The sequence below is a fragment of the Puntigrus tetrazona genome, chromosome 19 (assembly GCF_018831695.1).
Source record: "Puntigrus tetrazona isolate hp1 chromosome 19, ASM1883169v1, whole genome shotgun sequence".
In the NCBI taxonomy this organism is placed as follows: Eukaryota; Metazoa; Chordata; class Actinopteri; order Cypriniformes; family Cyprinidae; genus Puntigrus; species Puntigrus tetrazona.
Window position 1 is genome coordinate 6057334 of NC_056717.1, and position 23492 is coordinate 6080825.

Genomic DNA, 23492 nt, shown 5'->3' on the forward strand with positions numbered 1-23492 from the left:
ATATATATATATATATATATATATATATATATATATATATATATATATATATATATATATTTTTTTTTCCCAGGTGCACTTTAATAATTAACAAAAACCTTTTTTTAATTATCAGAGCATTTATATAAGCCCTAGTTTCTGATAAATATAACAAGGCCGTATGAGTGCATGCAATATTGCATATCTCACTATAGAGACTTTTTTGTTTTGCAGTGCAAGCTAAGCCCGCGATTGCAAATGTTTACATTTCATTTACCTGATGCAATTATCCAAGGTGAGTATGTTTCCAGAGGGGATTTTCTTACTTAAGGTGTCCAATTATCATACACTGCGAGTGGAGTCCCCTGTGCTGGGGGGCTGAGTTGTAAAAACCCAGCATGTTTGTGATCTTGACTGGTCTCGGTAGAGCGCAGGGGCTAGGAAAGGGGGGAGGGGTAACACCACTTTAATGAAAGGAGCCGAGAGAGTTCAGTCTCGGCACTGCATCATTGCAACTATGACCTTCTTGCACACCAGAAAAACTCATCTAGTTTTCGCTTTTCTGTGGGAAAATGACTTTAAATAGTTACAAACACCCTCTCCCATCTCAGCCTAACTGCAGCCTAACTGCAACTTGAGGATGCCTTATCGTTCTCGAACCTGAACATTGTGACGTGCATCTCAAAGCAACAGTTTGGATCGCAATGTGACATTTTCCAAAATTGAAATTTATTGTCTAATTACAGACAGCCACCGATACTGATGACATATTTCCCTACGAAAAAGTTGTGCTTCAAGGAGAGCCTGATTTATGCCGCAATTTATTTCAATTTAATCTTTTAACATGAATATAGATTTTATGCTTCGCTCATAAATCAATCTTGATTCAGTCACTGTAATTCGCCCTGCTCCCGGTCAGCGAACATCAACCTGAATTAGCCAGTCTGCTCAGCCTCACCGCACAATTAGTTCTATCAAGAGTGAAAGCTTTAATCAATGGCTGGCTTGTCCTTCACTGAGCCCTGTGGCTATAGCCACCGTGAACACACACAGGCGGTAACACCACTCTTAAGCTTTGGATTACCAGGTCTGTGCAGTGTCACGGTGGCAACTTTTGATAAGACAAAAAAAAAAAAACCTAAGCGTTGAAGGTGCAACATGCTGCAACCAGAAAGCTGGTAGTAAACTCCTCTGGGTGTGACTATGTGTGTGCGCGCATAGCTGTTTCTGTCACAGTGGTACCTGGGAGGCCCAAAGCAGTCTGTCTCATTGATTCAGTTGGGTTTAAATGTCACTCACAACAGAGTCTGGGCAGCCCTAGAGACCACAGCAAACTACAAGCAACAAAAGGGGAGAAAATGACATTGGTGATCCTCAAAAACAACTGTTCTCTCTGCTGTGACAAAGGCGGTGAGCAGAAAACAAGGGAATTTTCTGCACGGCTTAAAAATGATTCAATCAATCTTCTGCGTTTCTTTTTACACTTTCAGATTCTATTTAAATTCTTGAACAATCTTCTCAGAATTTGTGCCGTCTAGTAGGAAATGCGCTGTATCTTTGCTGTTAACAAATGCGCCTAAGGGTTAAGGGATTTTAAAAAGAAAGGATTACTTTGAAGTAAGTGTTTTCTTGAAACATTTTAATGGTTTACCCAAGCCATAACAGAGTTCTTTCTAAAAGACAGCCATATGAAATCCTCCCACTCAAATACATTCCCATGAGAATAAAAATGAAGACATCACAGCTGACTGGGCCAATTCTTCAATTTAGAAGTCTAATGTTATCTTTCATGCCTTTTAATTAACAGCCCCCTTTACCAGCCAGAAAACCACTGAAATTTAAAAAAAAATAATATTTATATTTCATAACCAAGCGACATTGTGCTTTTTATGTAAATGTAATGTTGACAGTTACCTCAAGGGCATTTCAGACTCGTCTTCTCCAAATACTGAACCAATTTTATCCCCGCACATCAGTTGTCCTCATTGTGTTTGCATTGAATGTTTCCTTTTACAGCACATTAACATCCTGAAACTAGAGGCGTGATGGAGATGCATGAAAGACATTTCTAATCGAACTCTTTATATGACACCATGATGAACACAATCAATAAACGGCTAATTCAATTGGTAGAGAATGCTCATATGGCGGGTGGTTACACAAAATAAAAGACCTCACAATAAAGGATTTTACCTCAGGAGTAACTAAATGCAATTTGATTGACAGCTGGCATGAGGTATAAGGTCATCCGGAAAATTTATGCATAAAAAAGTTGTTATTTCACCACAGTGTACACTTTGACAAAACATTGTCTTCAACAACATTACCTTCGGCCAATTTCTGCACATATTGGGAAGATGTGTTGCAGTAGTTAGTACAGCAGAACATTTGAACATTGAACAACTAGTGGTTAAACTTCTCTGATGCGAGACCACATACTAGTTCACTATTTGGAAACTCCACTATCATGGCACAATGCCATGTGAAGCGCAGGATGGCTGATGGTTATTTAACGTGATGCAGTAAAATCTCTTTCCTCATGATGTCACCACCTGCCAGAACGAACGACAGACGCAAACCTACGTCAAACACTCCAGAGTCCAAAACATTCAAGAACGTCGAGAGTCAAATCCCATCCCAGTCATAACAGATAAAATTCACTTACGTCTTCCAAGACCTTCTTGCAGAGTAAACCAGGATTCCTGAAGCTGTTCTGAAGGCAAAGTGTGGCCGTACTCTTTCTTAGGCTCAGAGGCTCTTCCCTCAGATAGGAACTTATTAAGAACTGTGCATTAGCACAATTGCAGCTGCTGCAAGAACAGGAAGTGCTTATGTTTCACTTTTCCTCTGCCTGTTTTCTCTCCCTGTATCTGGTGTCACTTCCAAATAAAAATTAACCAAACTACTCATGTAATTATGTTCCCCCTACAATTTATTATTGATCAAATACGCCGGTGTGCTGCCAAGACCATTAAATGTGCTCCAGTTGAATTTGGAAGGCTAAACGATGCAATGTGATACATGACACCTGTAAAACACCAGACTGAAATTAAATTATTCATCTTTTATGTATTGATCCACAATGATCCCTGTTCATGCAATTCAAGGGCAAGTTGAGGCTTTGATCATCGGGATTTGTACATGAATCACAGTTCTCATATTACCAGTATATGGACGATAAAGCTAAACCAACACAGACATGTTCTATCCACAACATGTTAAGACAAGAGTGACACCTTCTACAAGTAATCATTAAAAATGAGATCTTAGATGATTTGTAAACTGGTCTATTACTAGTACTAGTTAGACACAAGCTCTCAGGCCTGTCACGCAATACGCGCAGGTAGGCTTCATCACAACCTTAGAAAGGAAGCGTTTAAGTTGCAGGCTAATATCATGCATGCACAGACGGTAAATGGTACTGTTTTTTTTTTTTTTTTTTTTTGATAAATGCCAGGTTTTTCTTCATCTGTTATGTTTTTGTTCCCATGCAAGGGTTATTCCAGCATCACCCGTGATGACGAAAAATGTGAATAATTCGTTTTCTGTGACAAACTTGTTTTTGTGAATCACGCAGCGCTCTCAGATTCCTGTCATTGTTTCAACATTTGATCTTGACTCATTTCCAGAGAATCATTTCACTTGTGTCCAATTACCAGAAGTGTGCGAACGTACCTTCTAACGCACTCCAAAGGACTCAACTTAGTACTTTCTCGCATGTTTTCAATCGCTGACTAACAACCCCTCAAATTGTGTGAACCGATGCTTTTAAAGCATGCGTACTTGTTAGAAAGGCTCCAAGCGGGAGTTAGTTAAAGCTGTAACTAAAACTATAAAACGATTTCTATTGCTCGCATGAAAAAAACTGAAAACTGAAATTAAAAATACAAGACAAGTTTTATTTCAGCCACCTGCAAAGGAAACATTTCTCATTTTACTTTAGTTTAACTTGATGTAGCCTGCTTTTATATATATATATATATATATATATATATATATATATATATATATATATATATATATAGAGAGAGAGAGAGAGAGAGAGAGAGAGAGAGAGAGAGAGAGAGAGAGAGAGAGAGAGAGAGAGAGAGAGAGAGAGAGAGAGAGAGAGAGAGAGAGAGAGAATGATGACAAAATCTTGTAATGCAGTCAAATGCCTCAACAAATTAATGAATGTTTGGGAATTGTTAATGCCATTTAGTGTTAAATTTAAAAAATACAATACTATGCTGGGTTAATATATGTCGATTCTAAAATGTTCTGTAAGAATTAGTCCACAGTGATTAAATGTGAATACAGGCCTACTGTTAAGAACTACACCGCGTGCTTCTTTTCCCCCACGTCGAACACAAACATTTCTAGAGAGCAGATGACTATCTTAACAAGGGACGCGGTGAGATTTCGCAACGCTACTCAAAACTGCCTACAAACAAAAAGCGCCTCTGCAAACTGTCCCGAGGCCCCCGTTGAGTTGGAAACCATTCGACGTCTCTTCCCTTTTCGTCCCGAATCGCCCGTTCTTTCGTTCGCCAACTCGGAGGCGTTGTTCGTTTCGGCGTCCCTTCGAGCAGGGTGGTTTCGCGACGCTCCCTAAGGCCGGAGTCCTTTTAAAGTTACCGCTGAGCGTGCTGTCGGGTGTGATAGGCTGCTTAAAGAAAGAAGCTTCGCCTTGTGTTCAGATGAGCCCGTGGTGCTGCTGGAGAGTTCACTCACCGTCTGCTAGCTCCAGCCAAAACGGACCACGAACCCTTTTCCTTTTTTTACGTTTTATTTATTTCATGCTATCCTCAGATACGCCTTTTCAAAACAAGATGTAACTCAACACCGAACATTTGCATCCTCACTTGAATGAACAGGCGCGTTTTAAAGAGCCGGGATGAACATCACTGATGGAAGTTATTGTGGCGAATGGTTTTAACTATGGTATGCCGATGTGATTGTTTATTTTGCCCTTTACCCTCGGCGGCGGATCCCTGATTTTTGGGATTATCGGTAATTCCGCGACTCTGCTAGGAATCGTCGGCGATCGAACGGGGAATTCTGCACGGCCAGGCAAACTACAGGGGATTTAAATCGCATTGCTCCGGGAGAAGAAGAGAGAAAAGCAGGAAGAAAATTCATGTGGCGATTCTCTCCTTAACAATAAATCATTTTTTGGATTGCAGAATGAGCAAGGAAAGACCTAAGAGGAATATCATTCAGAAGAAATACGTAAGTATCGATCGCTCGTATGCGGCTGACCTTAAGTTTGCGCGACGGACTCGCGCTCGTGTCGATGTTAAACGCGTAAACTTTGATCGCGGGTGGCTCTTGTTGTGTTCGGTCTTGGTTTGAGAGCGCGGCACTTTGATGCGTTTCAACGCGTTTCCCTGGATTTGTTCAAACGCGGGGCTTTTGCCCCTCGCGGGGAACGCGTAGGTTTCGCGCGGCAGATGTTAGCTCGCGGAACTCGTCCGCAAACCCGGACGGGTTTTGTTTGGGGTTTTAGTTAGTGCACAAACTCCAGCGCCGAAACGCGATCGCGACCAGAACGGCTTTGTTTGCTCTTCGTCGCTTTCCGTCTCGGAGCCGCGTCGCCGTCTTTTTTTTTTTTTATTCCGGTACGCGTTTTCCCGAACTGATTTCTGCATGAACACGGCTCGTAAACGCAACTGTCCCCACTCCCCCCCTGCTCCTTTGGTTTGTTTATCTCGGACGTAGCTCGTTCTTCTCCAGGCGAAAGCAACGGGCTCTTTAATGCTTTCAAAGTAAAAGTGCGAGGAAAGCGTTTCCTCTGCCCCTCACGCCCGAGAAGGCTCCGACACGGTGGCGGACGCGAAGTTAATTTATTTAAGGTTCAGAAGAGCGGTCTGTGCAATTTTACAAAAGTACAATACCCGACTCGAAAGCGCGAGCTCGCGCGGCAGCCGGTATTGTGGGCATTACTCTGCCTCAAACACTTTTCTCCCCTTCCCCGCGATCGCTTATTCTTAGAGTTTCTGCACGTTTTATTGTTTAAGCGGATTGAAACCTTGAATGTTAACCGCTCGTGATACCGCACAACCGATTAGATCAAACGCACGGCATGTCGATTACCGCGGGATGCGTCCAGTCGCATTGCAGAGGAGGAAAGCGACCATTTTACCGTCTCTCCGGTACGACCGAACGGGGCTTGAACTTTAGGGCTGGTGGTTTACTCTCCTCAGGAGCGGAGTTGAGCAGGACCACCGTAACAAAAGCCCGAGTCTCCTCAGAGACAGCCGAGCAAGTTCTCGGGCGCTTTACCTGCGGTCGAAGAGGAGTTTCTTTTGTCGTAGTTCGCGGGACTGTCCTAACATCATTAACCGACCCCGTTCTTGCTTTATTTTTTTTCCTGTCAAAACAAGCCAGATCTAAACTCCCGCAGGCGCGCGAGAGGGTTAGCTCGCGGAAACGGTTTTGCCTGCCGCGTGAAGCAGCTGGTCACGTGCCGTCGTGTTTAACTTTTTCACCCCCCCCCCCAGAAGAAGAGCGTCTCGAGTGGGACTGCTACCTGGGAGTTATCTGTCCTTTACACGCACGGCGATTTCAGCTCAGCAACAGGTTAAAAGGAGCGAAACGCACGTCGGGAGGGGACGGGGTTGGGATGACGCACCGCGGGGGCAGTTTCCGCGCACTTTATCGGTAAAGCTCCGGCTCGCCTTATCGCTTTCCATAAGGGTGATGGAAATCGGCAAACTTTGTGTACTTTTTTTTTTTTGGTCAACGGCGCCTGCGACGTCTCGCGTCGTTACAGCAGCCCGAAAAAGCGTGACGCAATTACTTTTGTTGATTGACAAGGGAAATGAAAGCGATGACAAAAGTGGTGCGTCACACCACGTGGTGACCTTTAGAAGAACGAGTTGGTTAAAATAAAAACATTGTGCTACTATCGGTTTAAAACGCCTTCCTGAAATAACTCGTCAAAAGACTGGCAGGATAAGCCACGGGTGCATTAGACTCATCGTATAGTCAACATTTGAATAATAATAATAATAAAAGAAAATGTTTACAGGAAGCCTAATGTCATTGACGCCAAGAAGTGTATAAAATATGCCATTTTTTTCTGTGTAAGCTTTGCTGAGCATTTGAGTTCTGTGTTTTATTGTCCATATTTGTGATTGTTAGTGATTTGTACTAAAGGTAAATTAATCGATTTAAATTTTAGGTTTTTTAGCTCCCTTTCTACATGTGGTTTGAGAATAGCCTTTCTAGTTTATGCTCCTGCGTCTGATGGGGATCTGCTCCATCTCATACTGACCGCTTGTTGGTATGGTTAGGGTCACGGTCCCCTGGGCAGGGCGTGTGGAACGGACCCGAACCGCTCAGAACATGGCCGTTCGTGTCACATCTGTGCAGAGCTGGCAGCTGTGCTAAAATCTGGTCGGGCAAACAACAAAAACAACCTGAAGGATCTGTCCCCAGGGTCTGCACAACTCTTGGCCCCTCGGATTCAGCCTCCCCTTAATTAGCGTAAGACAATTATACATGCTTGGCTTAACCATATCCCCTGGAACATGAGTGCAAGGGATTTTTATTTTTTTTTATTTTTTTTTTTTATTACCCCATTTTCCTTCACATGTGCTGTGAATATTATTAAAATTCATTTAGTGGAAAACGAGAGAGGGAGAAAAAATATGATAATAGATGTTAATAAGAGCAAACAAGGAAATGCAATTAGACCGTCCCTGATTGATAGACGTGTGTGAAAAGCGGTGGGGGGGGCAAGTAGGCACTTCTGCTTTCAGACGAGCTCCTTTAATGGCTTCTCTCAACCTGACACTCTCTGAAGCAACTTCTCTGTATAATTATTTTTGAGGGCTGTTTTCAGTGCAAAGAGTTATGCCGGTTTTGATTTCGGACTTTGCCTAATGAATGCAGCCGGTGCTCGCGTTTCTGTTCTTGTTCTGTTGAAGTGAACATGGCACATGGTGCGGGGGGAACGGGGGTTACCCATGGCTATTCTTCCTCTCTCTCTCTCTTCCTCTCTCTCTCTCTCTCTCTCTCTCTCTTTCTCTCTCTCTCTCTGCAGGCCCAGCTGGGGTCGGGCCCTGATTCATAGACGTGTGGTGAGATAGGCACAGCTGCTGTAGGGGCCTTTACAAATGTAAAGAAGCTGTCAGTGTTTGTTTCATCAGGCATACAACTGATGAGGGCCAAGTTGAAAAATCCACTGCAGTGTGTGGCGCACAAAAAAAGCTGGAAACAAAAATAGAGAGCAGGGCCAAGGCTCACCGAGCCCTCCCTATGACCCCTTCCCCCGCTCGGAGTCCTCCAGCTTTACAATGTAAATGCAGGCACCTCGTCCATTTGTGAGGGGAAAGCTGCGAGGCTCTGTGTTGTGTGTGTGTGTGTGTGTGTGTGAGAGATTGCATGTTTGTGTTTGAGCGCCTGCCGCTAGCGCCACTGCGCTTCATTTAACCCTGTGTTTTAATGCAAATGGAAACTTTCCAAGTATGTGACATGGCAAAATTCATGCATCTTACCTCGGGAGGCCAGCTGTTATGGAAGGGGAGTTAATTTCGTGAGTTTGTTAGTGAAGGCTCACAAGCTAGTTTAGTTCTAGATAAAACACTCTTTTAATAGCTTAAAATGTTCTGTTGGTTGGATCGCATTTTAACAGAATCTAAATATAGAGTTTCTGTAATTGATTCTGTTATTTTGCTGTTTATTGCTGTCAAGCAATCCTCGTTTTATGAACCAAAGGTTACTTGGCTGACTTCATCATAGGAACATAATAATATAAATGTTACCATTTATGATGATATAATTAAAAACGGCAGAGTAAAGCAATGGCATATTCAATTGATGCTAGCAGAATGAAAAACAAACTCCTATTTTTAATGTTTGTTAATTAGATTTTTTTTAAATTGTGATTTTTAATTTGTGTAAAAGTGCATATGCAGTTCTTTATGGTTGTGTTTTATTGACGGATGTGGGTCATTTAAAAACTCTTTTACAAAACCAGTGACTGTGCACATCTCTAAAATGCCAGGTCACTTGGGCAAAGCTGGCACGAGTGGCTGTTTATTAATTCAAAATTTATCCTTTTAAATTTTTCATGAGGAAATGTTCCTGTCATAGTCCTCTGATACAGTGCTTCACCTGACAACATCATTACGAGAATCTGGCCTGGTGCAATAACAGATAAGTGTTGCCTTTCTCCTTTATGGCTGTTGCATCACAGGCTTGGTGCATTATGCAACGCGACCTTTCGCTTATCAACCTTTACAATCATATGTGATCCAGCCTTCGCAAGTGCAGAGCTACTTGGTCAATGTGTGTCTGCTTGCAGAGGACACACGCCCACATCAGCAAACATGCACGGGCGGTTACGTATGCGGATGTGCCCACGTAATGCGAGGAATTTGCTCTGCTGATATAAAAACAGGTGCAGCAGCTCTTTTGATAAGTGGTACGGCTTAAGTGTTGTGCTCAGGAAGAATGTTCTCCATCCCTGCCTTTCATTCCTCTGTCCTGTACTTTGTATTTTGATGAGATAAGAGGGCAGAGTATTAGATGGAGTCTTTCTTGTTCGGGGTGGTGAGCGAGTTGTGGTGGACGGTGTAAATCATGCACCGGAGAGGCTTAGACGTTGATAGAAGACTGTATTAGCTCTCTAACAGCCGCATAAACGTGGCTTTGGTCTGTGTCTCCTGACTTGATGTATTGTTTTGGGTTAAAAAAGCGAAGCGTTGGTCTACTTTTGGATTTTGGCCTAAGTCCCCTGTCAGTTTCCAGGATAATGCAGGCATGCATTGTGCGATTTCAGACAATTGGAAGGTCGTGAGCTATTGTTTGTGTTATGAGTCAATTAACCTGATAATTGTGTCAAGGCAGTTGTTAAAACGAATGATGAGCCAGTGGCAATCCTGTAATCTTTTGCGCTAAATACAGAAACATGGAGGTTTCGATGTTGATGCAATGGATTCGGATAAAAAAAAAAAAAACATGAGCATGCGGATGGTTTGGTGAATAGCGAAAAGCATCCCAGCCATTTATTACAACACAAACAAGAGTTTATGAGGGTATGCGTATGATATAGAGTTGCCTAGTAGTAGAGTTAATTTATTGATCTGTGTAATGTGGTTGTGTATGATTTGGCTGTAGAGGAAAGCCTACACACTTGTCAAAATCAGGCCAGCTCCCTAAATTTTTAAACATGTTTAAGAAATATAGGGAGCTCGGGAGGTACTTGTAAGGTCCTCGGTTCGACTCGGCCCATCACACATGTGAGTCACGACCATAAAAGCATCAACGATTTTCACAAGATTGCTCCTGATGGGAAAAGAAACCCTTGTAAGCTCCTATGATGGCAAAAAGCGTTTACGAAGGTGAAGGTGCAGTCACAATAGTGAGAATTGGACAAGCTATTGTCAATAGTCTTGCGATGAAATGGATTACTATGGAAATTACTACATTTTGCCCACAAAAATCTGCCATACAACAGTTAATATAAAGGTAATAAAGACCTTCACCACAGGTGAGCACAATTTCAGAAAACTGGCTAGAATCTACTAAAGTGGCTGTTTTCACTATAGAATATAAAAATTGTTATAAGAATTAAGGTTGTCCGCTTGGCTGTTGTACAGCGTGTCTTATTTAATGCTGCAGAAAACCAGTATATTTGGTCCATGTCTAGATTTCAGGGTTGGGTCTTGGTTTAGATCTGGACCTCAAGGGGGCAGAACTAGATATTTCTGTAGACCAGAAGTTAAACTGGGTTTAAATGTTCAAATGTATCTACTATTTTTCCTGTCCGATAGCAAATGTAGGCTACCTGAAGTGTTGAAATGAATAACTCCATCTCTTGCCAGAGAGTTCCTCAGGTTCAGTGGACCAAGCATTCTTTAGTGCTGGTCATTTGTATTGCATCCTAATACCTGGGTAATGCCAGAATCGGTACATCAAAGATCTATAATGATTTGTTCCCCTTTGAAGTTGTTTTTCCAGACACGCTTTCTCGGTTCCTTTGTGTTTTGTCTTGCTCGCACTTGGCTCAAGGCAGGGTAACCTCACTGATGTTGTCGTGAATGCTGACGTGTGGCCAAGACGTGGCAGCAACAGGCAGAACCCTTGGCAGCAGTACTTCCCTTTCACAACTGTGTTCCCCTCCGTGACGCTGACAGACCGTTCTGTTCTCTGGAGGTGTTTTTGTCTTTTCCTCTGTCTGCTTGTATGAATCATTGCGCTATTAGTCTTTGGAGTCGCAGTATATTATCCGATATGTTCCGAATGGTCTGATCAGGTGCGGATTGGAATCGACAGCGCGTTGTGAAAGCAGCCATACTGAAAACATTTACTGTAATGAGGAAGTGGCTTATACCGTAATCATTTCAGGCTTTTATAAATCAGCCTCTGTGGTTTTTGTATGCGTATGTGTGTGTGTAAGCGAAAGCGAGTGAGAGCACTTTTAGATAGAAGACCTCCCCCTTAGAGCGATGTAATGGAAGTGTCTTTGGGTACGCTAACCCTCCTGCCAGAACATTTGTAATTCAGTGCTGCATCTCTCATTAGCCGGCGAGATGCGTGCCACTGGGAGCCATGTGGCCGCTTTTGTGCAAGTTCAGCTGCTCGAGGAGAGGCCAGTGGGGCCTCTCATAGGCCTGACACTGGGGTTAGTCATTTTGTTTGGCTTCGAGGGCCCAAGCAAGACATTCAGTCGTGTAGTGTTTGACTTGTCGTGACAGAAAGTATGCTTCATCTTGCACGGTGCTACTATTTTAGACCATCGGCTTTCAGATCTGTACATTTGAGGTGTTTTTTGGGCTGAGCACCTTCTTGTATTGTTGTGGAGACACCAGTACAGCGGAAACCACTGCTGAACTATTTACACTGTATGTGTTCGGCTTTGTATACACCATTAATCATTTGTTTTGTGGCCTGTCTGTATTGCCAGACCGCCATGCTTGATGCTGCTTGATGTTCAGGCTGGTGGTTTCTCTTGGCTGCTTTTAAAGTAGTGGCAAAGGAAACTTTGGAAGTGCTCTCCTGCAGCTAAAGCTTTACTTTTGTGAATTCATCCTCTTCATCACCACATCAGTGTGACTGAGCTATATATGGCTCGCTAATGCTACAGACCACAGAAAATTACAGAAAATGGATTGTGATTGAAGTTCGGAAAGAGTTGTACTATTTTTGAACAGGTTGTGTTTGAAGTTATGGGTGCTGTGATGGGTTTTATGTTGGACGGCAATTATTTACACTAAGTGTAATAGAAGATAGATGCTATTTACACGGAGTAAATAGTGTAGATAATGTTTGTACCCAAGTGTAAATAGCAATAAATAGCATCTTGTTTACACTAGGTCTCAACACTGATGAGTGCTAGTCACACAACGTTTCAATAGAAGTGCGCTTGTTATGCCAAAAATAAATAGCTTGAGAAATTGTGGTTGTGACCTATTTGTGTTTTTTACACATTAATACTTCATTAATTGTAAACAAATATTTAATAATTGCAAATAAACTTTAATCTATATGTAGACACCGATCCAGTTTTTAGTAAAACTTTGTAGAAAAGTTTAACGTTATGCTCTCAGAAAAAATGTTACATTCTCCAAAAAAATGCAAAAGGTTGTATAATTTTTAGTGCGTACCAAAGGTACCAATAATGGTACCTTAAGGGTGCAAATAGCTACTATAAGGTACTAAAATGCACCTTTTAGGGATATGTTTGGTATAAAAAGGTACGCTTTATTTCCTTCTTTAAAGAATTTAACAATATTGGAAACAATACTGTTTATAAACTATTTTCATTTTTTTTCTTTTCATAATGGCAATTTAAAAATGGCATGAATCCTAATGGTGCTGCTGTTATTAAACTTATTTATTTTTTATCCTCCATATAATAATGTTTCAGTGGAAAAAGACTTTTTCATATCCCACTTTGTTATACACTACTACTAATTTTCGAAATGGCTCAATTGTGTTTCAAAGAACGTGGTGGACGTTTCAAAGAAACACATAATCACCATTTTCCGGTTTTATTTCTCTATGCGTGGTAGCGCCTACATTGTCTTTAAACATAAGCTGACCCTCATGGCAAGGATCTCCGGTGTCTAACTCCGTTTTAGTCGCTGAAAGGCAAACCTGTCCAAGGATTAAATGACAGTCTCTTGTTTAACCCACAAAACCTTTTGACAGTTAAGGACAAATTTGACAGGATCCAGATAATATCATTAAATCCAGTTCCAGATAGAGTTTCAGCCGTGGTGACTAATGGTGCTGTTAGCTCTGTAAAGTGATCTGAATTTAAATCACTTTTTACACCACAATAAGCTCATCAAAGTCATCGTTTCCAGTCCTCCTGGCACACAGCCGTACGCAACATTATAGCGTTTACAAGCAACTTTCCCAATTCTCACATTTATTGTCAGTTTGGAAATGAGCTACTTATAGTTAATTCAAAACAGAAGTTTCAAATGAATTAGCACGGGACAAACAATCACTTTAAAAGTACATACAATTGAAAGTATAATTTAACATCTCCATAGTGACACAAAAATAGTGTCTTGGGAGGGAAAAAAAAGATCATTGATCACACATGCACTATGCCATCAGAGGGGCCTAGCCTCTATGTTTCCATAGTAACCACCCCGGTGCCAGAATACGGCGTCTCTCTGCTTTTTTTTTGCCACTTGAGTGTCTGAAAATAGTGGTGCTCGGCGGACGCTGAGAGCTCATAATGAGCTCTGGCTGCTCCGGGGGAGACAGAACAAGCTTCTTAACTGCTCACTCATGAATCAGATATTTTCAACAAATCCACAAGTGTTTTTTTTTTTTTCTTTGCAACATGTGAATAAAGCAAAACACTCTTTGCCTGAAAAGCCCAGGAGCCTTACTGACCGGGCTGTCTGAGGTTTGTTTTAATGGAGCCCATTCGTACACAAATGCACGCGTGCATGTTAACGCTAAATGCTAGTGTGTGTAAAGCCATCTGTTTTTATGCAGGTACTCAACAGTGAGTCTGGGCTGATATTGATTCTGCTGCTGATAAGTGATGCTTTAGTCCAGGCTCGTGGTTAATGGCAGCATCTGTTAGTTGTTTGTCTGCTGGCAAACGTGAGCTTCCTGCCTTCCCATTATTATCATCTCTGCTGCTCTGCTGGTCTCTGAGAGCCCCACTTGAATCGCCGTTGATCTCATTGGATTTTCATGCACTTGTTCGTCTTCGCAACTTTGAGTTTGAAGGCCGTAGCTACTTCTATAGCTGCTGCTTCAATAGGGCCTTTTGCGCTGCAGGAACCGTTTCATAGTACTTGAACTAATAGTGGTACTACTCTCTTTTTGGCGCGTTTGCACCGCAGGTACGATTTTAGTTGGGAGGAACTAAATTAGCCCTTGCTTCAGAGTAGGGTCTAAAATAGGTCCAGTAACTATCGGTGACGTAATTATAAACGTGCATGAAAACACCCTCACCCTCCATGATTTAAAACAAAGCGTAAACAGCAAGGGATAGTTCAGATTATTTCCTCACCCTCACGTCATTGCAAATATGAGTGTGTTGCAAACTTTTTTTTGTCGTTTCCTTTGGGGTCCAAATCAACATTGCACCCTTTACAGTGATGGTTATGGTTATAAAAAAAAAAAAGATGGCAAAGTGAAATTGGTTGTATTAGATGAGCCTCAACCTGAAACATTACCTGTAGGAAAGTTAACACTATTAAAAATCTTCTAATTAAACTCTGGTGGACTGGCAGGAGCCAAGGCGAAGTTTGCTCGCAGATGCGCTGACAGATTTATGAGAAAACGTGTATGAAGGAATGCCTCTCCTGACATGGTAAATGCAGTAATATTGAGTGACAGTGTCATGTTTCCAGTAAGCGTGTTTTAATGTACACACACAAGGTAGAATTCACAGGTTTAGTCAGCCGTTTATTTCAACCGCTGCAATTTAGCTGGAATGAATGGTGTCACAATTTCTTGTGAATATTTCGCTGAAGCGTCAAATTAGTCATAGTCTCGAACTTAGTGTCTGTTGAGGGCCAGAGATTCTCCGCTGGCTTCTTCCTGTGGAAAGTCTCAGTGACGGCGAGAAGAAAGAGAGCGACTTCTGTTTTCATGCCGCCTCATTCAATGCACAGATGTGGGAAATCACCATGTTTTTGCCTTTCGAAAATTTCAAGACAGTAGCTGTTTGGCTTTTAATTGAAATGAAGGATGTAAATGCTCAGTTTTCGTTTTGCGGTTTTGTTTTTGCATTTAACTGAAAACCTAATAATGCGAAATCTCCCCTTCCCCGCCATGAATCATACTCGCAGAATACAAGAGAGCGTTGAATTTATTTAATTATTTGTGCTATTTTTTTTTTTTTTTCTCCCACCTGTCAGGGATTTTTCTTTCATATCACACGTAATCATTTTTCACATACTCTGATTGCTCCACTAGCCTACTTTCCTGCTCACCGGTTTGTTATTTTAAAATGCTTTATTGTTCTTTTCTCCCCGTTTTCTCGTGTTTGCTGCCCTTTCCAATGCCTCCCTGCTGACAGGCTGGGAAGAGAATCATCTGTGAGAAAGTAACAGCAATCCATGAGGTGAAAATCATTTCTTAATTGCTGCGATTTGGGCAGTGACCTGCTTGTGAGAATGGGTTTAGTTTGATCCGAAAAACGCCCTGAGCGAGCTTCTAACACCTGGCTGCCTGTCTGAGGCCCACACGGCCTAATCGTGCCTAAAAAAAAAAAAAAAGCTAGTTTGGTACGAAGAAAACAGCGGATGCTTTGTTTGGCTGTAGTGTGTGTGTGTGTGTGTGTGTGTTAAATGGGAGGCTTGCACATTATGATCTATTTTCCTCTCAGACCTGTATGGATTTTTTGCTTCATGGAGTGATAATTAATGGCTAATGTGTAGAATATAGAAATGCTTTTCCATTAATTTAACTCACCTTAATGGCACACACATGTTCAAAACAGCCTCACAGTCACCATTTCAAATGATTTATTATGGCTATTTTCTTCTTCTTCATTTTTTTTTTTACTCCTCTCTTTGTATTCATCTCGTGTCTTTTTATTATTATATTATTATTATTATTATTATTATATTATATTATTATATTTTATTTTATTATTGTTTTGTGTGTGTTTAAATGACATTTGGCCACTTCACGTGTTTCCTGTTGTGTGAAAGTTTGGGGGTTGGCGCGTACATTAATGTTGGCTAATGCTTTTATTCGGCAAGGACACTGTAAATTGATCGGTTTGGCAGTAACGTATATCGTCAGAACAATATTTAGTTTTTACGTGAATGCTGTGCTTTGAAGATTAATTAAAAGTCTCCACAAAAATATTACCCAGCTAGTGTTTACTGTAACTCGTTAAAAGAAATGTATTGTTTTCTGTGACACTGAAGGTTGGAAAATGCAATTACAGGAATATATTAAAATAGGAAATTGTTTTTAAAATAAATTCAATTTAAATTAAAGCAATGTTATGCTGGTACATAACAGACTTCCTCCAAAAAAATCTGACCTACTCCAAACCTTTGAACAGGAGTTTATTAATTGAGACCCTATAGGGAATGTGCAAGTCACATACCGGCAACAAAATTAAATCATATCCATTTTTCATTTAAATATGTAATTTTTAGCAATTGGTGCGCCGTACTTGTAGTACATAAAGATGTATGAAAAGAGGAAAAATTGAGATGGGCGGAATGCAGAGCTCTTATTTATTTTCTTTTTGCACGCTACTCTGTTTCTATTTCGGTGTGGTAGAGAGACAGCGGGTCTTGCGCAGTGCCTGTCTGTGGTCACCAGGCCGCTCTGCTCTTGTCAACTGTCACTTTCTGCTGTGGTTGCATCCTTCAGCACCAGAGTAACTGGTAATCTTATCTCACTGTCAGTTCGCCTTACTCTCTGCCTGCCTTCTGAGCCCCCGTTAACCCCTCGAACCTCAAGCTGCCGCCAATCTGTCACCTCCCCTCCGTCTTGCGAAGAAAGATTGAGAAAGTGAACACCCATTGAACTCCCGTACCTGACCTTATTATTCTTCGGCAGACTCTGCACTAATAAATCCAGCTCTGCTGCACTCAGTCTCGGTCCTGATTGTATGCGTTTTATAATGCTTGTTAAAGCAGTTTACCACGAGGGTTGTGCGTTAACAGTGATGTTACCAAGGTTTTTTTTTCTAGGCACATGCAATGCTTAACTGTGGTAAAATCATTGTAATGGAAGGACTTTGAGTGGCGTATTGCTTTGCTATAGTAATTAAAAAAATGCATTTAATACTACTACAAAATAAACTTTAGAGCTTTTGTCAGGAATCGTTTGGACTGTTGAATCAAGTCCACCTAGGATCCCAAAGCTATTCCACTGGCTGAAATTATTGTAAGGGTGCTATGTTCTGTGCCGTCTTAGAAATGCATCACTTTTTGATTCATGTGTTCTGTATGATTTTATTACATTACTGAAAATCTAGTTTAAGATTAAAGATTTAAGGTTGGATTTTTGAGCACCTTCAGTTAATTAAAACCTGTTATTAAATCAAATGGTCTTAAAATTGTAGCGTAAAATCATAGTTATATATTGTGAAATAAAACAACTTCTCTGTTTGGCTTAGGTCTGCAAGCTAACTGGTTGACTTGAGACACTAGCAAAGCATGACTTGAGGTCTTTTTTTCTTTATTATTTATGAAACACAACATCTCTTATTTTTGCATGCTTCTATTTTAAGAAACCTCACTTTCTGCGGGTTGACTTTTATTGTACAGACGCTTTTTACAATCCTTAAAATAAAGGTGGTCAACTAATAGCAGGCCAGCTAATCGCTAGCGGTTTGTCAGCCACAGAGCAGTGGCGCTGAAATCCTTTAAAGGAGCAAACCCCTTTCAAACCTGGGATCAGTTTTCAGACTAACTCTTTCTGACTGTGTATTATCCAGCCAGATTGTCCTCTTCCTCCAGCTAATGCACTGTAATATGATGTAACGTAATAATGTTGTCTCTGCGCAACTGGTCATCCTTCTCTGCCTGTTTTCGGTACAAGCGCTGCAGTTGGCTCACGTCTGCAGCGTCTGCCCCCTTGATGTTGTGTAACGCGTGCAGTGCGCAAACCGTCAACCCCTCTCGCGGGGGAAAAGACTGTAAATCAACCAGGCACTGTGGTGACACAATGGTCACAATGGCTCAATCTTTCATGCTTGACGAAGTGCCTGAAAAGCGCAAATCGAATTTGTGCTGAGTGTTCACGTTATCACAGTTCCTGGAAAAGTGGTGGGCTGCCGCCTTTGAACTAGTTGACCTTTTTGTGGGTGTTTACCCTTCAGGAGCAAAGCAGTTTAGATGGAGCCCTCCAATCATCGCTGTCTTGTTTGCTAGCCACATTATGGCTTGGCTGGGCACAATATTGCATTATGGGAAATGGAGGCAGAGAGGGAAATGTGTCTAAAGGAGTGCATATTTCCCACACACTGGTTAGTTTTTAGCCCTCTCTTTCTATCTTTTATTTTTGGTCACTCTCTGTTTTGCTTGGGTCCCTCCTTTAATTTAATGTCGACTTAAAATCATTTGCTCACCTTCTTGTCGTTTTCAAATCACTGTATGCCAGTGGGGTTCAATACAGTTATTATGATAATTATCAATTATTTTGCAATCATATATGTTAATCATAAATTTCATAACTTTTTATTTACATATGTAGTTATAGATATAAAAAAAAGAGTCTGAATTATGAGGCAAAGAGTCACAATTACCATTTACATTTTTTATTCAGTGGCGGACACAGGCTTCCATAGTTTGTGACCACATTAAGGTGAGCAGATAATCAGAGCATTTTTATTTTAAGTGATGCAAGTCATGGGATTTAATGGGAGTTATTGCGTCAGATTAAATATTATCTTCTCAAGTAGCAGATTGCGGCTCATTCTGTGTTCATATGCTGTTCTTTTGGCAACAGACCAGATCATTACAGTCAGGATGACACACTGAAGCTCTATTTAGAAGAAAAGTCATAAAGTCGTCCTTCAGTGTATTTTTACTGATGGCTAAATTGAGGCCTATAGCAGAAGAAAATAGAGTGTGGAGGTTTTGAGGTTTTTACTTGACGGGATCTTCTGGGAGATGACTGGCACACTTTCAAGACCTGCTTGTTTTTCGTCTGTCAGGGAGTGATTGGACAGATTGCACTAATTCTTGGTGTTTTCCCATGACTTCTCCAACAAAGGAAGTCGTAATGCTAAAATAAGAGATAATTTGCGCAAACCAATCCTGCTTTTCTTCACAACCTGGTGGGTCTAAGCAGTGGTATCTGCATTGGCAGGTGGGGTGGCTTAACTGTCAGGTCAACCGTGCATGACTGTGTAGAGACATCCTGTAACGTGAGATCTTCAATCACGCTGCCGTTCTAACCGCTAACGTCCAGTTAGTATCAGCTGTACCTGTTATCATGGAAACTACCAGGGTTAACTTCATGGACGTTGAATGCTATCAGTTTGCAGGCGTCATTGGTAAGGACAAGAAATCAATTCCCTGGGCAGATTTTATGAAAGGGTTGGAAAGTACCTGGATTTTGAAAACTGTATTGCTTTTTATTACGCGTCCTTGTGTGTATTTTTTATTTTTGAGAATATTTTTCAGCCTTTTGAGACTTTTTATAGGAACAGTGAGTGTGGGAAAGAAAATGACGAGAGAACGGGATCGGGAGATGTTGCAAGCTGGATTTGAACTTCCATTGCCTATATGAGCGTAGTGGCTCAATGCAATTGCGTGCATGCTTCAACCACTGTTGATGGAATAATAGTAGTTTTTCTTAAAAGATAAATTAGCATGCTTATGGATTAAGGCCACAAAATATGACACTAATTTCCCTGAACAGGAGCTGAAAGGTCATGCTCTGAGAGACCCATTTAAGGTCCCCTCGAAAAAATCAGAAGCACTGATGCACAGCTGTGCCATAAACCATTTCCTGAGGAAAAGAAGAAAAAAAAAATGTGTGGGAAAGAGTGCGTATTACGGACGGGCTGCTGTGAATGCAAGTACAAGGGTCCACGTTATAAACTAATGATTTGCGTACACGAATGCAGATAGTTGCCGCCTGTAGTCGGAGCTGAATTTAAGATGGCCTCTGAAGGCTTTCTTCCTGTCAGGCTGCTGTTAACACCTCTCCCCTGCTTATAGGGGGCGCGGGGGGCTTCTTTGTTGCAGCTCACCAAGAGAAAGAGAAATAGAGGAAGGAGAATACAGAGCCCGAAGCGATAACAGCCGTGATGACAGGCCCATCACTCCACCCAAACCCACACTTCTGCAGAATGATACATCAGCTCTTGTCCAACACCACGGAAGAAATATTTTATTTTTCCAATTTCAGATCTCTGTTTGTTTACTAGGAATGTGCAAAATGACACATTCTAAAAACTGGCTAGTCAGTGGATTGTCAGAACATATCTAGTCAAATACAACCAATACAATTAGGCTGGTTTGGGCTGGATGACGGTAACTTAACATTTAAAAACTAGCTAGATATGCATTTAGGAGAACCGGAAGAAGGGGTCGCGAGGCGCTTAAACAATTATTTTCACATTGACATTTCTTTAAAGGAGATGCATTTGCAAATTCAACTTTCTGAGAGGATTTTTACAGCATGGTATATTAACACTAACATTTTAGTTTTAAAATGTTTGTTTTAATAACATTTCAATATATGTTGAATAGCTGACCTCAGTAATCAATGACTTTATTTCTATAACATACAGAACTCCTTTTTCTCATTCGAGTGTCGTTTTAAGGGTCATGAGAAAAAATGCAGCACTTGTTCGTTTGTTAACCAAGAGCGAGAACGTGTTTTTCTTTCTGCATAAACCAGCCTGACCTCCCACGGCTGCTGCCACATTAGCCAGACGGCCAGGAGGCTGAGTGTGTGCATCTGAAGCCATTTATTCTGAGTCCCTCAGTCTCCCGTGTGTAAATTTTTGTCGCCACACGGCTGGTTACCTCCTGTGTGTAAACATAAAGCTCAAAGAGGTTAAGAAGAAGAGTCACTCTGTCTCCTGCGCAGGAAAAGAGTTAACTACTCAGAGCGGTGTGTGAGAGAGAGAGAGAGAGAGAGTGCGAGTGAGCAAATGAATGACTGTGAAAGCGAGCAGCATGCTGCTGTTGTTAGGGTGTGGGAGGGGCAGAGAGGTGGGCGGAGCTATGAAGATGCCTGGCCAAGTATGTGATCGCTTGTTGTCTCTCGAAGGCCTCTGATTGGCCGGCACTGTGGTAGGAGAACAAAGTACTTTTGATGGGTGCGCTGCATGTCCCTGGGTCTAATGGGACTCTGAGGGAGTGGGGGGGTGGAGGGTGACATTGTCCTGCCTTTAGCCAGCCTCTAAGAAGCTGTGGCATTTGTACACAAGGACTATTTTAAAAATGCTACCCTTTTCTGCAGTATATATACAATGCAAAGTGTGCAAAGAACCAGATTGCACCACCCAAAATATTTTATCCCACAATGCAAATGCACTTGATTTGACTTTCCTTTTCTAATGTGACTAGTGAAGCAGAAACTACTTTTTTAGGTTACAGTTACATCATTAGATAAATTACTTTCATATTAGAGACGATGACTGGACAAGTGACCACAGTGTGGCTGTTTGGAATGGTTTTCTTTTTAGTCAGATGTGAGCACTATAAAAACATTTGCCAGTGTTGTGTATGTGCTGTGCACAATATCATTATTTCAATTTGAGCAAACATGGTTTAATGCACAGGTGTTCAATCCAAGAACACAGTGGTTTGGCCCAGAGGCATTTAATTTTTTTACAATTAAAATAAATCTCTCTCTTAGAATGTACTGTTCCTTATTTGACAAGTATTGAGGGATTCTTTGACGCTGTGCCATATTCAGCATCTTATTTTCGTTGAGCTGAATACCGCAGTAAACTTTGAAATTCCTGCCAATTCTAGTATTGAAAAATTGCCTGTTTGTTGGCCTCACTGTTAGCGACTTAAAAATCAATTTTGCTTTCTTGCTTTGTCTTATTTTTTTTTCTTTTGACACTCAACACTTTTGCCCCGTGCCAAACCATCTGCCATTGTTGAAAATTTCCTTAAACAGCCGTAAACATTGTTCATTCATTTCATTTGTCTCCGATTAAAAACACTTATCTTCACACTTAGGTGACGGGAGCTATAAATGCTCCCAAATCAAAGGCTCTGTGAGTATAGAGAGTAAGTGAGTGACACTTTCACACGTACAGAAAGCTTGACGCTACAATTCACTTTCAGGGGAAAAATTTTAGGAAAATTCCAGAAACGTATTTACCTATTTGAAGGAGGGACCAGAGTTATATCTACAAACCCAAAGTCTAAATCTTTTGACCTGCTTCCAAAAACCTTTGATTTAAAAACGTAATAACTCAGTAACCGCTTGGCAGCACGTGAAATAAAGCCTTATTAGCCATATAGCATGGCTTTTAGTATTATGGTTGACTTCTGGCAAGGGTCACTCATCTTTTTAGCAGTAAATATGTCTATGTACTTTCAACACAATGCGCAAGTCATTTTTCAGCAGTTGTCAAGTGTTCAAACCTCAAACAAAAATCTAATTCTCACCCCCCACTCTGTCACGACCCCACATTATAATGTTAAAAGGAGTGAGTGGGTGATAATAAATTCAGAGAATCGATGATCTGTGTTTTTCCCCTCCCTTTCTCTGTTACAGTAACCGTTTCCTCTCAGTGAAAGTGTCTGAGTCACCTGCACCTGAATAAAATCTCTGCTTAACCTGGATATTTAAATTCAGCCTGGCGTTAGTAGTCGCAATTTGCCTGTATTTTGGGAGAAACGTCCTGTGCTTCCTGCAGAACCCTCCCCCTCTGGGTTGTACTGAAATGTTATTGTGCCTCACTTCATTGTTATGACTGAATTACGATTCTGAGATTGTTTCAAATGTTAATCAAATCACCTAACCTTCACTCACATGCATGTCAGCCCATTTACACCTCCTATACTTCACCTCAGGGTGGTGAGTGTATGTCTACTGAAGGGTACTCGTATTTAAAGTTAGCCTGCTGTTAGCTACGCTAAGGAAATGGGGTTTCCCTCTGTGCTTCCCTGCCTGTGACATTTACCAGGAAGTGAGGGTTGTCTGTTCTGAGATCAGTTTCATTTTGTATTGATTGTAAATATATGTAGGTCACAGATGAAGAGTTGTGCAGAAATCAGTTTTGTATTGAGTAAGCTAAAGCCCAGAAGTATGAGTTGCCATTTTGTTTTTGAAGACCAAAACAAAACTTGTTTTCTCATATATGCCACGATTCAGGTGTATTCATTGTAGTGTGCAGGTCTTTAGTGAATCACAGTTTCATTGAACCATGTTATGGGTTTCTGTTCATGTTATAAAATTTAATGTTTGAAATGAGCACCATGCCATTGCCAACTGTAAAGTTTACTGGATGTTTTTACTGTGAAAACCTCTCACAGAAGCTTTCCTTGCCGGTGTGTATTAGTTGATTAAAAAGTACAGTTACACATGTTTAGGTGGAAGTGAGTAGGAGTAAACATGATGAAAGGCTCATGCACGCAGCTGAATCACAG

General features: G+C 41.2%; 1 protein-coding gene across 1 annotated transcript in view; it reads left to right on the forward strand.

The window, feature by feature from the left end:
• Window positions 1-4215: 4215 nt before the first annotated feature.
• Window positions 4216-23492, forward strand: part of jarid2b (jumonji, AT rich interactive domain 2b) — a 100995-nt gene continuing 81718 nt past the window's right edge. Inside the window, exon 1 of the mRNA XM_043217546.1 lies at window positions 4216-5190. Within this exon, the coding sequence (XP_043073481.1) occupies window positions 5146-5190 (45 nt within the window). The 5' untranslated portion in view covers window positions 4216-5145. The remainder of the gene's footprint in view (window positions 5191-23492) is intronic.